General features: G+C 47.8%; 1 protein-coding gene across 1 annotated transcript; it reads right to left on the reverse strand.

Moving 5' to 3' along the window:
• Positions 1-2,914: 2,914 nt before the first annotated feature.
• On the reverse strand, positions 2,915-12,159 carry FLCN (folliculin). Its single transcript, XM_056866331.1, has 11 exons — positions 11,911-12,159; positions 10,524-10,670; positions 9,513-9,734; positions 8,580-8,740; positions 8,021-8,112; positions 7,670-7,863; positions 7,020-7,133; positions 6,738-6,861; positions 5,537-5,668; positions 4,550-4,655; positions 2,915-3,122 (listed from the first exon to the last, which is right to left on the reverse strand). The coding sequence occupies exons 1-11, from the start codon at positions 12,157-12,159 to the stop codon at positions 2,915-2,917; spliced, it is 1,749 nt and encodes a 582-aa protein (XP_056722309.1).
• Positions 12,160-13,939: the final 1,780 nt, after the last annotated feature.

Consider the following 13,939-nt stretch of genomic DNA (forward strand, 5'->3'; position numbering starts at 1 on the left):
GCCCCAACGGATTCTCCCGCCCTTTTTCCCTCGCCGCCGCCTCATTGGTGGAAAGGGGGGGGAAACGCCCGCGACGGTCACGTGGCCTCTGCCGTCGCGCAACCGCCGACAACGGTTTCTCCCGCTCTTTTTCCCTCCTCCGCCTCCTCATTGGTGGAGATTGGGAAAGTCCGCAGCGGTCACATGGCCTCAGCACGCGCCGCGCCCAACCGCCTTCGACGGATTTCTCCCTTCTCTGTTCCGTCGCCGCCTTCTCATTGGTGGAGACGGGAATGCACGCGACGGTCACATGGCCTCCGCCGCTGTGCACGCGCCGCGCTCAGCCTCCTTGGACGGATTACCCCCTCCCCTCGCTTTTCCTTCGCCGCCGCCTCCTCATTGGCGGAGAAGGCAAGGGCCGGAGGGTCATATGGCGCATGCGCGAGAGCGACAGATGGCCTAGTTAGGGGTCATGAGTGCGCATGCGCGGGCGAGAGGGCGGCTCACCTGGGCAGGTGAGAGTCTGAATAAAAGGGGACCACAGGATTTTTTTAATAAGTTGAATTAAAAAAATTATTCTGACTTGCAACAGGGCAGATTTTTTTGTGCAGCAGGAAATCGATTTTTTTTAGTTTGCCATACTTCATACTTAGGGTTGCCAACCTCCAGGTGGTGCCTGGAGATCTGCTTTTACAACTGATCTCCAGCCGGTAGAGAAAATGGCCACTTTGGCAATTGGACTCTATGGCATACAAGTCCGTCCCCAAAGACCGCCCCCAAAATCTCCAGGTATTTCCCATCCCAGAGATGGCAACCCTAGTCATACTTCAGAGCAGACCTTTGCAGACTTTACAGCAAAGCCTTGTGTGCATGCAACGTGTGTATCTGCTTGGTTGTGACATCATCCAGCTGGACATCCAGCATTGTGGCATGACTGTCACTACTGCAACAATGAAGGCCCTGATTCAGAGGCAGGGACCAGGAGACAGTGGAAACGGCTGGCTCTCTCACAGGGCGTCTTTTTGAATGATTAACATTTATTATCATAACCACAGAATTCAAATATTGTTGTAAGAGTAATAATCATGCCACGCACAGCGTAGCCACATGAATTTTAATATTATACAAAATTTCTTCCTTCCTTACACATTTATGCAATTTAATTTTGTTCCAGTACACCGCAGAGTTCAGTTGTGGAACTCCCTGCCCCAGGATGTGAATGCTGCCAATTTGGAAGGTATTAAGAGGGGAATGGACATGTTCATGGAGGAGAGGGCTATCCATGGCTACTAGTCAAAATGAATTTTAGTCATGATGCATACCTATTCTCTCCAGGATAAGAAGAGCCTGCCTATTATATTAGGTGTTTTGGAACACAGGCAGGACAATGCTGCTGTATTCGTCTTGCTTGTGGGCTTCCTAGAGGCACCTGGTTGGCCACTGTGTGAACAGAGTGCTGAACTTGAGGGGCCTTGGTCTGATCCAGCGCGGCCTTTCTTATGTTCTTATGTGTATGCCTGAAGACATTAAAACAAGGTTTCCCTGCCTGGGGGAAAATGGCTCTTTTATTTGGTTGCACGGGCTACAGCTTATAAATTAAAATGACAACATTATCAACAAAATCACTACAGATCGATAGAAATCCACCATCTAGTAAAATTTCGTAGGGTTTTTTTCCTATACAAGGAAAGAAGCTTAAGTCTGCTTGGGGGAAAAACAATTTTTAACCACACAGGCTGCAATTAAAAATGTTAACGGCTTTCAGAGATCACTCTTTAAGAAGTTAAATGCTCCAGGCTTTAAAAAACATCTTCTGTTTTAAATTTCAACATAAATACTGGTAGGGGAGAAGACCTCAGCAAAGGAATCCAGGCGAACTACAAACCACTATGCAACTATTAAATATAAAAGAAATAGAATTAACAAACATGGGGACAAAAAGGTTCTTTCTCATGCTCCAAAGGAAGCTCTCCCCAAAGGCATAGGACTAGTTTCACGTCACACCAAACATTACTCTTATATTTGAAACACGCAGCCTTGTGATCAGACATCAGCCTTTCAGTGAACACCAAATACTAAGATGCGATGTACTCGTAACTGTGACTTTTCCTCCTCCTTCGCTTGCAATTGAAGAAAAGAGACCTTATGACGACATAAGTGCCATGAACCATCAGCACATTTTGGGGCCAGTGGGGGAAATGACACCATTTGCACATTCTCACTGCCTTCCACGACGATGCAAAGTCCACAGCCTTGCAGGCAGATTCCTTTCAAATACGAAGTTTAAGTTACCCTTTTCAGGACAAGGCTTGTTTCGAGTCCACGTATCTAGCGGGTTAACAAGGAAACAGCCCAATCACATTGCTAGTTTACTGGATCAAGCCCCCCCCCCCAATCTAAAAATACAGCCTCTTTTTTTTGCTTCTGGTCGCTCTGTAGGAAACTGACTGCTGCAAACAGAACATTTTATAAAATTATGTTCACCCGTTCCTAGACAAATCCATCAGGTTGCATAACACAGGAATATTATGATCCTACTCCAGTGCGAGCCAAGGAGAAGACTGACTCGTCTGAAAACAGGCAAGGCACTTCTCGCTTGTCAAGGATAGCGTCGGAGGTCAGAAGCGTCTGTGCACCATCTGGTGTCACCCAAAGAAAGGCTCCGCGAGGTGGCGGAAATTTACCATTCCTAGCTTCGCACAATTGGTCACGGTCCAAGATGCTATTGTCTTTTCCAGTCAACAGGCATGGCAGAACATCCCTGCAATGAGCGCTCCTGAATTACTGGAAACCAGCCCAGAGAGCATTAAGGTGTCCGTGCGTACAGTAGTAAGTTGTAGCTCTCAGTGGATATCCAAGAATCCCATTCTTTGCCTCAGTCCCCAGAGCTGAAGCAACGGGGTGCCCGCGGGGAACGCCGCCCAGGAACCCGGTGCTAGTTCCGAGACTCCGAGGACGATGCGGTCGGGCTGCGAACGGTCGACATGAGGTGAGACTTGTACGTCTTGCTGAGGCCCGTCATCCAGAACTTCAAGAGCTTCACGTTGTCCTCCTCGGCAGCTCCCAGAATGCTCAGCAGCTTCTGGGTGTCTTCCTTGGGCCGGCTGTCCACTTTGGTGAACTTGAAGAGAACCTTCACTTTACTGTCAAAGGCAGTTAACAAAGAAAAGAAACAGAAATTAAAAACGAAGACCAAAAAAAAAACCCCTTTCAAACACTACAAGAGAAAAGCGGCATAAATTATCTTCTTAATTTGGTATCTGAAGAAGTGAGCTGTGACTCACAAAAGCTGCCAGATATTCTCTTAATCTTTACGGCGCTACTGGACTCTTGTTCTTATTTTCCTGAGAAAAGGAAATGCAATAAACCTTCAATTAAAGAATGGAGAGAAAAACTATGGATGTATATGCGGCTGGCCAAAATTACAGCTTCTTTACATGGTAAAGACATGGAGGAATTTAAATTTACTTGGTCAAAGGCTACCGCATATTGGGATAAAGTGGCAAAAACGGATTTTAAAAGTATAGTTAACGAACTATAGTATAATATGATTTTAAATATTATAATCATAAATATCTTATTTGGTAAGGTCATAACACTCCATCGGAAGTCCATTGGTGAAGGGCACTGTGGTGGGTGGTTGGGATTTGGATTCAGGGCACGATGGAACTTAATGTACTAAATATTGTATTAGTGGATAAGTTGTGCGCTGAAAATGTATTTTTTTTCTTTTATGAATGTATTGTTAATTTTTTTTTGTCTATGTTTTATTATAAAAACAATAAAAAAATTTAAAAAAGAAAAAAAGAAAGAAAAGGAAATGCAGATTTCCCTTGTGTTGTTCACAGAAGCATGTGGTGTACACGCTTCTCTTCTTTATTAAGAATTTTAAAAATGGAACTCGGACTAAGCCAGAGTGCTTCAAGAATGAAATCTCTCTCGCACTCATTCACATGCAGCGAAACGCCAAAGGGGAATTTCCACCTTGAAGTTTATCCTGTCAAAAATAACACACTATTTTACCTATGTGGCTGAACGGAACAGTGCAATCCTAAACAAAGTTGCACTCTCAGAAGTCTACAGGCTTAGAACAACACAACTCGGCTTAGGATAACACCGTGAACAGTGTGATAAGAGTTGGCGAGGATCCAATGATCTGAGGGAGCTGTCTCAAAACAGCAACTCCTCCCCTTCCCATCTATATATTTATTCGCATTTATTTGTTTATATTCCACTTGTCTCCCCAGATGGGGCTCAAAGCAGCTTAAGAATGTCATTCACCCCTCCTCCATTCCCCACCCCCAACGACCACCTTGTGAGGCAGGCCGGACTGAGAGTTTGTGATGAGCCCCAGCTCACCCAGTGAGGTAGAAGGGGGGATTTGAACCCAAGTCTCCCAGGATCCCACTCCACTATGTCATTCCAGCTCTCACCCCAATCATAAGTCCATCGGACACATGCAATTCTTTCAGCTTGTGTCAAAAGGTGCATTCAAACCTGGGCATGGTCTGCCTTTTAAAAATAATTACTTTACCCAAAACCTTTTACAGAGGTCGAGGCAATCACTTACTTCATCCATTCCTCCTTCAGGCAGATGAGGCACTGGTCTACAACATCCACCGAAAGGTTCTGGTTGGTCAAAGCCGCTTCGATCTTGTTCAAGATGGTAGGGCCGACTGCTTCCCGGGAAGAGGGGCACGGGGAGAGAAAGGCTTCAGTATGTGGCGGATAGGTTATTAAGTCTAAAATTATCCACTTCGCAAGCTCTAGGTCAGGGGTCCCTAAAATTTATAAGCCAAGCAGAGGCTCTACCCCTCCACACAGGATGTATACTTTACTTTGTGGACAGAATCGAGTGGGTGCAGAGGAGAGCGATGAGGATGATCAGGGGCCTGGAGACCAAGCCCCATGAGGAAAGGATGAGGGACTCAGGTATGTTTAGTCTGGAGAAGAGGAGGCTGAGGGGGGACGCGATTGCTCTCTTGAGGTATTTGAAGAGCTGTCACTTAGAGGAGGGCAAGGAGCAGTTCCTGTTGGCAGCAGAGGATGGGACTCACAATAATGGGTATAAATTACGGGCGGAAATATTTTCTGGATATTCAGAAAATATTTTTTACAGTAAGAGTTGTTCGACAGAGGAATCAGCTGCCTAGGGAGGTGGTGAGTGAGCTCCCCCTCACTGGCAGTCTTTAAGCAGAGGCTGGAGAAGCACTTGTCAGGAATGCTCTAGGCCGATCTGGCATTAAGCAAGGTGTTGGACTAGATGGCCTGTATGGCCCCTTCCAACTCTAGGATTGTATGATTCTATTACTTTTCTTAGCACAAACCACACCCACCATTTACACAAGATGGTGTGCCACCTGCTGAACGGCAAACCAGGTGACTTTCATGTAACCGCCGACCCTAAATGCATCTCCTCTTTTTATGCACGCAGCCAAACTGAGAGAAGTCATGATACCTTTGTCCCCTGAAACTACAGCTACTACCAAGCAAAGCGTACTATCTGTTTGTCTACCAAATGTCATGCGTTTCGGGGTTGGCCGAGCACGCCGCTTACCTCTATCCGCTGCCACGGGGCTCCCGCTGGTGACCACAAATTCGTATTTGCTGAGCGCCTGCTCGTCGTCGAACAAAACGGGGTAGAGGCTCGATCGGGTGGCAGTGCGGACTTCCACGAGGACGGCAAATTCTAGATCAAGAGACATAGGCACGCAGACCTGGTACAGTTATAGCAATTTTTAAAGAAATGGTAATGCATATAAGTAGCTCTTGAGTTGAATTGTGGAACTCCCTGCTTCCGGATGTGGTGATGGCTGCCAACTTGGAAGGCTTGAAGAGGGGAGTGGACACATTCATGGAGGAGAGGGCTACCCATGATGCATCCCTATTCTCTCCAGGATCAGAGGAGCATGCCTATTATAAGAGGTGCTGTGGAACACAGGCAGGATACATGCTGCTGTAGTTGTCTTGTTTGTGGGCTTCCTAGAGGCACCCAGTTAGCCACTGTGTGAACAGACTGCTGGACTTGATGGGCCTCGGTCTGATCCAGCAGGCCTTTCCTTATGTTCTTATGGAGAATGGGGCTATCCATGGTACTAGTCCAAATGAACACTAGTCATGATGCATACCTATTCTCTCCAGTACCAGAGGAGCATGCCTATTATTTTAGGTGCTGTGGAACACAAGCAGGATAAATGCTGCTACAGTCACCTTGCTTGTGGGCTTCCTATAGGCGCCTGGTTGGCCACTGTGAACAGACTACTGGACTTGATGGGCCTTGGTCTGATCCAGCAGGGCCTTTCTTGTGTTCTTATGATGGAATAGCAGCTATAGGACGTGTAGCAATCTACACCAAAGGGAGGCAAAGGAACAATAACATGGGAACATGTGGTGCATGGGAATATATTCCCATGTTTTGCATGAGAGGACTGACCGGCATGGGTTGGGTCATAAGAACATAAGAAAAGCCCTGCTGGATCAGTCCAAGGCCCATCAGGTCCAGCAGTCTGTCCACACAGTAGCCAACCAGGTGCCTCTAGGAAGCCCACAAGCAAGATGACTGCAGCAGCATTGTCCTGCATTCTCCTCTGATCCTGGAGAAAATAGGTATGCATCATGACTAGTATCCATTTTTACTGGTATCCATAGTTAGCCCTCTCCTCCATGAACATGTCCAGTCCCCTCTTCAAGCCTTCACAGTTGGCAGCCATCACCATATCCTGGGGTAGGGAGTTCCACAATTTAACGATGCATCTTACCAGATGACAGAATGTGAGGTGGGACCGGCACATGAGGGGCGAGCCCTAGAAAGTTACACCGATAAGCTTCCTCATATTTGTCACTGTAGGGGATGATCCGAACGCAACCGACAGGCAGCATGGTCTGGCAGAGGAAGTTAAAAAAAAACAAGTGAGAAGGGCAATAAGGCCTGGCCCTGCTGGCCTTCTGTGACATCACAGTCGCTCAGCCAATCAGAGGCCTCGCTGTCCTTTTGCAGGTCTTATGAGAGATCTGGGAGGAGAGGGGACAGCCATCCCTACCCGTAGGACATCAAAGGCAGACTGGACCAGATCCGGGTCCCGTGCTTTCCAGATGACCTGGTTCCCCATGAGCACGTGCCAAGCCAGCATGTGAAAAGCCGACGCCCCCAGGACCTGAGAAACAGAAAAGGTGGCTATGGTTCAACAACAACAGCTTTTTCAGCTGAAATTTGGAAGGGAAACTTTCTAGGGCAGCTCTAGCAGGAGTTTTTCCCCACTTGGGCTAATCTGGGAACTTGGGGGAAAAAACTTTAAAAATTATAGGCATGGTGTAGTGGTTAAGACTGGTGGACCCTACCTGGCCCCACTAACTTTCTAAAAACACTGGGCAGGTGCCAGGAAAGGTTTTCATGGGCACCTATAGGCACCACCGTGGGGACCTCTGTTTTAGTGCTGTGCTGGAGAATGCTAAATGAAGCAGAAACCCTAAAAACACAATCCATATCGATTCCACATGAAGCAGCACGGCAGGTTCAATTAATTTCTTAAAAGCTAAAATAATGGTAAAGCCCACCATATTTCCGTCAACCAATCAGCAACAGGGACAAACGGAGAAATTCCACTGAATTGCCAGAAAGGGCCTGAGCCGACACTGTGCTATTTTCACCTAGTTCAAATGATCTCCCAAGCAAGGGAGCCCAAACTCTTACCTGTCTCAAATGCCGGAGGGACCGGAAAACAGATTGGCTTCTGGCTCCTCCATTCCAGTTCCCGCAGTCCAGCATCAGGGACGAATCGGTCAGGCTTTTGATCAATTCGCGGCCATCCCCGACGTCCGCCGGGCCACAAGGTTTCCCGTCTTCCTCCTCGGAGTTATCCCAGCCTTCGGATTCTTCCTCGAGATCTCAAAGAAGGGAAGACAAGCGCAAAGCTCGATGTGAGCTGAGGAAATCCTGGCTCCATGTTCCGCCTTGGGTATTTGAACTTTCCACTCCAGAGGCAAAAACGGGACCGGACGGGGGTCGGTCCACGCACAGTTGCAGAGTTCGAATCCTACCTACCTGCCAGCTTTTCCATCTGAACAAGTGTGTCCTCGGTGGGCGCGCCCTCCAGTAACTTCTCCGTGAGCCGGCTCCCGCAAGCTTTCAAGAGCCTGGGAGAATTAAAAGAAAAGTCCAAAGATCGGGACAGAAAGCTCTAACGTGGCGGTCGCCACCGCAGCGCGAAGACATGCTTAAGGCCTCCGCCTCACCCAAATATACATTAATGCATAAGTTACAACGGATTTTCAGCACCCGGTGTGGCAGCGGCAACCTTCTTTAGTTTCCGCAGGGCACACAAGGCCGAATCGTTTAGGTTTGGGTTGTTTCGTAAGTGGTACGGTGCTAGCCACGCATTTTAATAGCTTAACATTTTAATGTTAATATTTTATATTTCTTATCTGATTTTTATGTTGTTTTTACCTCATTTAACTGTTTTAACGGCATAAGTCGGAGCAAGACCTTTTGGGTGAGTGGTGGCTAAGAAACCTAATGGATAAATAAAACTAACCACCCCAATTGTACCCACATGTACCCAAAACGTACACACGCAAGCACCCCTTGCTTGCGAGCGCATTACCATGCAAAGGAAGTGTGGAGACACGCCCACAGGTTCTCGTCATTGGTCAGCGAGGTGAGCGAACGGGCCGCGTTGCCGTTCCTCTGGTGCAGGAAAGGCGTGAAGGCCGTGTTCATGCGCTGGGCCCTCTGCGGGCAGCCGTACTCCTCCGCCTCAAACACCTGTGTTGCGAAAAAACACGAGCCGCGGTGAAAGGGATCCGAGCCCAGGCCGGATCGAGTCGAACCAAAACGCCCCCTCGTTCGAAACCAATTCAAAATCGGAAGCGTCTCTGGAGAGAAGCAGCCCCTCTCTCGCAAGGAAGGAAGACGAAACGACGCACAAAATCCCAGAAGATGCTGTTTAAATTTAATTTAATTTGTACCCTGCCTTTCCCCCCAATGGAAACCTAGAACAGCTTACGGTCCTCTCTTCTCCATTTTATCCTCACAACAACCCTATGAGCTAATCCACGTCTCAGATCTCAATAATTTACTTCTCTCGTTTCTACCTTGCCTTTCTCCCCAAGGGAACCCAAAGCACTTTACGTCGTTCTCCTCACCTCCATTTTATCCTCACAACACCCCTATGAGGTTAGCTGGGCTGAGAGGGTGTGACTGGTCCAAGGTCATTAGAGAGGTTCCTCAGCGGAACAGGCTTTCCCGGGAGGTGGTGAACTCTCGTTCCCTGGATGTTTTTCAGCAGAGGCTAGATGGCCACCTGTCAGCAATGCTGATTCTATGACTGTGGGCAATGATGAGAGGGAGGGCATCTTGGCCATCCTCTGGGCATGTAGGGGTCACAGGCTGTGTGTGTGTGGGAGGCAGTTGTGAATTTCCCACATTTCACAGGGGGTTGGACTAGATGACCCTGGTGGCCCCTTCCCAACTCTATGATTCTATTCCACAAGCCTTGACCGTACCCACCCCAACTCTCCCACCTGCCCCCCCTCACCTTCAGCGCTTTGCCCTGCAGTTCGTCAATGATCCCCCGGATCTTGCCCAGCAGGAACGGCCAGGAGTTGATGAGGTAGATGCGGTCCATCATGACGGTGATGATACTGTACCAGCGCTGGAAGCCCCGGGCCAGGCTGTCTTTGATGAAGAAGGTGTGGCTGAACACGAACCCGTGCTGCTCGTCCCCGAAGAAGATGGGCCCTTCACGGCCCGGACACACCTTGCGGGAGAGGGGGAGAGAAGAAATGAACGCAGGAGGCCTGGAGGTAGAGCGTCGGCCCGCGCGGCTTAGTTCCCCGGTTCGATTTCTGGCATCTCCAGATCAGGTAAGAGGCGATAGGAAAGACCTCGACCTGAGACCCAGGACAGCCAAAAGTCAGATAAAAATTCGGGATGATATGCTGCAACAGCTGCGAGACTTTTATATGCTTCATATTGGAAAAATCCAAGAGTACCGACTAAAAGAGAATGGATTCAGAAACTTATGGACTTTGCTGGGATGTCTAAACTAACTTGTCTAATTAAGAAACGACTTTTGGAAGATTTCTGGAATACGTGGCAACCTTTTTATGACAAATTTGGATAGAAAGTATGATATAACTCAGAAATTTTAATAAAGTTAGTAAGATATCAACAGTTGATAATGGAACTCGATGTAATTTGGTTATAGTATAGTCTGGAATAGTACAGAATGTAATATTATAAAATTTTGTAACAATAGATAATAATGAATTTAGAAGTCAATAGTAGAAACAAATAGAAACTGCTGAGGTTAATATGTATATTGACTTTAAGTAAGAACTGTAACGAATATTTTAATCTTAGTAATGTGCTAATGAGTCAATTATCAGATGTAGTGGCTTGTCACAGGAATACATCCCTATTTTATTTTTCCCCTTCCTTCCTGTCCCAGTTTTATTCTGTACCCTAAAAAATCCAATAAAAATTTGAAGGAAAAAAAATCGGGATGGTTGAATTCGGTTTCAAAACCCGTCGGCAGGTGGCCTACCTCGCAGCTGAGGCTGCGGACACAGGCCTGGCGCACGATGCTGAAGAGCTGCGGGTGGTTCGGGTGCTGGTGACTGACATACTTAATCGAGGTTTCTTTGTCGTGGCTGACGTAGCCCGGGTGTCCCGCTGGAAGAGAACGGCAACCCTACAGCAAGGAGAGAGAGGAAGAGAGGCGGTCATTTTGCTGCCAAAATTCTAGGGATAAAATAACGTCCTCCTTTGAAAGGGAAAATAAAAACCTATCGCCTGTTTGGGGACGAAAGAAACATCAAGACAAGATGGAGTGATGGTACATCCTTTTTTACAGGCTAACAGAAGCAGAGGGTTCAGCCAGAGAGCAACGTCTTGGCACGCAGAAGGTCCCAGGCCCAATCCCTGGGGTCTCCAGGAAAAGCACTGGGGAAAGAACTACTGCCAGATCGAAGAGGCCCCACTGAGCCAGACAGACCCAAAATCTAACTCTGGCAGTTTCAAATGAGCCAGTTTAGTGGTTAGAGCATTAGACTAGCAGGCAGATCTGCATTCAAATCCTCCCACCCTGCCACAAAAGTTGTCCTGCGACCTTGGGACCAGTCACTGTCAGCCTAGCCGACCTCACAGGGCTGTTGTGAACATAAAACAGGGAAAGGAAAATGTATGGTGAGAGACTATTGGGTTGTAGCAGTTAGAGTTTCAGACTAGAATCTGGGGAGACCCAGGTTCAAATCCCCACTCTGCCATAGAAACATGCTGGGTGACCTAGGGCCAGTAACTCAACCTAACCTCCCTCATAGGGTTGTTGTGAGGATAAAAGAAAAGGGTAAAGAATAACGTACTCTTCCTTTGGTTCCCACAGGGAAGAAAAGCAGAGTATCAATGAAGGAAGGGAGCATGAAGTAAGGTGCCCTCGGCTACTCAACAAGAAGGGCAGAATTTTCTTTTTTTAAGAAGAAGAGTTGGTTTTTATATCCCAACTTTTTCTACCACTTAAGGGAGACTCAAACCAGCTTACAATCACCTTCCCTCCCCCTCCCCACAACAGACACCCTGTGAGGTAGGTGGGGCTGAGAGACCTCTAACAGAGCTGTGACTAGCCCAAGGTCACCCAGCTGGCTTCGTGTGCAGGAGTGGGGAAACAAATCCGGTTCACCAGATTAGCCTCTGCCGCTCATGCGGAGGAGTGGGGAATCAAACCCGGTTCTCCAGATCAGACCCCACCGCTCCAAACCACTGCTCTTAACCACTATACCACGCTGGTTCTCTTTAAGTGACTTCCCTATATCTATTTGCAAAACCAGCGCCAGCAGTGGATCACCATTCAGAATCCTTAGACAGAAAAACAAATCTCAGCATTTGCAGAGAAGCCAGATTTTATCAAATTCTTCCTCGAAGCCCAGCCTACTCGCCTCGCACATATCTGACTTCTTCGGTCCCGGGCTGCTGGAGTCCAAGCTGGCACCCTCCGCCGGGCTGTGGGGCCGGATCCGGCTGCTCATCTGAATGCCCCCTTCCTCCTCCTCCGGCTGCTCGCCGTGTCCAGGGCTGTCCCCATTCCCCGCACCATGCGGAAGGGGAGCATGCAGGACCTCCGTGCAGAAGAGGGTGCGCGGGCCATGCAGTTCGCAGAAGTGGCAAAGGACGACGATGGCGTTCATCGTGGCTCACTTCCCTCCTCTCAAGGAGCAGAGGAAGTCCACGGAACAGCCCCAAATGCCTTCCCCTTCTTCCGCTTCAGTTTGTTCTGTTCCGCTTTGGGATGAATCTAGGCCCTTTTAAAAAAAAACACTTTATTTTGTATTTGTTCAGGGAAACATCAATTGTTTCTAGCACACTCATTAAAATTATGATATTCTGATTTCTTCTGGGAGGCAGAAGGAAGGTACAAAATCGTATTTTTTCCCCCCAAAGTTTTTTCCCCAAAGATTGTTCATAAAGGTGTAGAAAACAAGTTACGTGACTTGCAGTATACTAAGATGAAAGAAGAAGAGTTGGTTTTTATATGCCGACTTTCTCTACCGCTTAAGGAAGAATCAAACCAGTTTATAATCACTTTCCCTTCCCCTCGCCACAACACACACCCTGCGAGGTAGGTGGGGCTGAGAGAGTTCTAAGAGAGCTGTGACTACCCCAAGGTCACTCAGCTGGCTTCGTGTGTAGGAATGGGGAAACCTACCTGGCTCACCAGATTAGCGTCCGCTGCTCATATGGAGAAGTGGGGAATCAAACCCACTTCTCCAGCTTAAGAGTCCTCCACTCCAAAACACCTCTCTTAACCACTACACCACGCTGGCTCTACATTTATAAGAAAGCAATTGTATCTAGCACATCAGACATGTTAAAATCGTGGTATTCTGATTTCTTCGGGGAGGCAGAAGAAATCGTGCCATTTTTCCCCAAAAGGTTATTCGTAAAGATGAAGAAAGCAAGTTACATGACTTGCTGTATAAGACGAAAGAAAACCGGCCTTTCAGAGACACATTTCCTTTCATCTCAATATATCTCCAGTCATTTCAGTTGCTTTCTGCATCTTTATAAAAATAATTTCGGAGGGTAGCTGCGTTGGTCTGCAGTAGAATAGCAAGATAAAAAACAGCCGGTAGAGACCAAGATTTTCGGGGTATAAGCTTCCGAGAGTCAAAGTTTGTATCTGACGAAGGGAGCTTTGAGCGATGGAAGTATATATCCCAAAAATCTTGGTGGTCTCTGAGGTGCCGGCGGTGGTGAAAAGTGCCGTCAAGTCACAGCCAGCTTATGGCGACCCCGTAGGGTAGGAGGTTGACATGAAAAGACCTCAAGCTGAGACCCTGGAGAGCGGCTGCCAGTCAGAGTAGACAAGACTGCCCTTGATGGGCCATGGGTCTGATTCAGTAAAAAGCAGCTGCCACTGAGTGTTTTCCGGTCCCAGGTTCAATCCCCGGCATCTCCAGTTAAAGGGACCAGGCAAATAAGTGACCTCTGCCTGAGACCCTGGAGAGCTGCTGCTGGTCTGAGTAGACAATACTGACTTCGATGGACCCAGGGTCTAATACAGTATAAGGAAGCTTCATATGTACATATATGGCATACAGAAGATCCCAGGTTCAATCCCAGGCATCTCCAGTCAAAGGGACCAGGCAAGTAGGTGATGCAAATAGACCCCTCCCTGAGACCCTGGAGAGTCGCTGCCGGTCTGAGTAGACAATACTGACTTCGATGGACCCAGGGTCTGATTCAGTATAAGGCAGCTTCATATGTACATATATGGCATACAGAAGATCCCAGGTTCAATCCCAGGCATCTCCAGTCAAAGGGACCAGGCAAGTAGGTGATGCAAATAGACCCCTCCCTGAGACCCTGGAGAGCCGCTGCCAGTCTGAGTAGACAATACTGACCTTAATGGACCAAGGGTCTGATTCAGTATAAGGCAGCTGATTCAGTATTCATGTGTTCATCCAC

This window comes from Euleptes europaea, chromosome 21 (assembly GCF_029931775.1).
Source record: "Euleptes europaea isolate rEulEur1 chromosome 21, rEulEur1.hap1, whole genome shotgun sequence".
NCBI classification, from domain to species: Eukaryota; Metazoa; Chordata; class Lepidosauria; order Squamata; family Sphaerodactylidae; genus Euleptes; species Euleptes europaea.

Coding starts and splice junctions, on each gene's coding strand:
- FLCN (XM_056866331.1), bottom strand. CDS start 12,159: ATGAACGCCATCGTCGTCCTTTGCCACTTCTGCGAACTGCATGGCCCG. Junction 7,864..8,020: donor TCAGATGGAAAAGCTGGCAG/GTAGGTAGGATT, acceptor CCCTTCTTTGAG/ATCTCGAGGAAGAATCCGAA. Junction 7,134..7,669: donor CCCTCCGGCATTTGAGACAG/GTAAGAGTTTGG, acceptor TCTGTTTCTCAG/GTCCTGGGGGCGTCGGCTTT.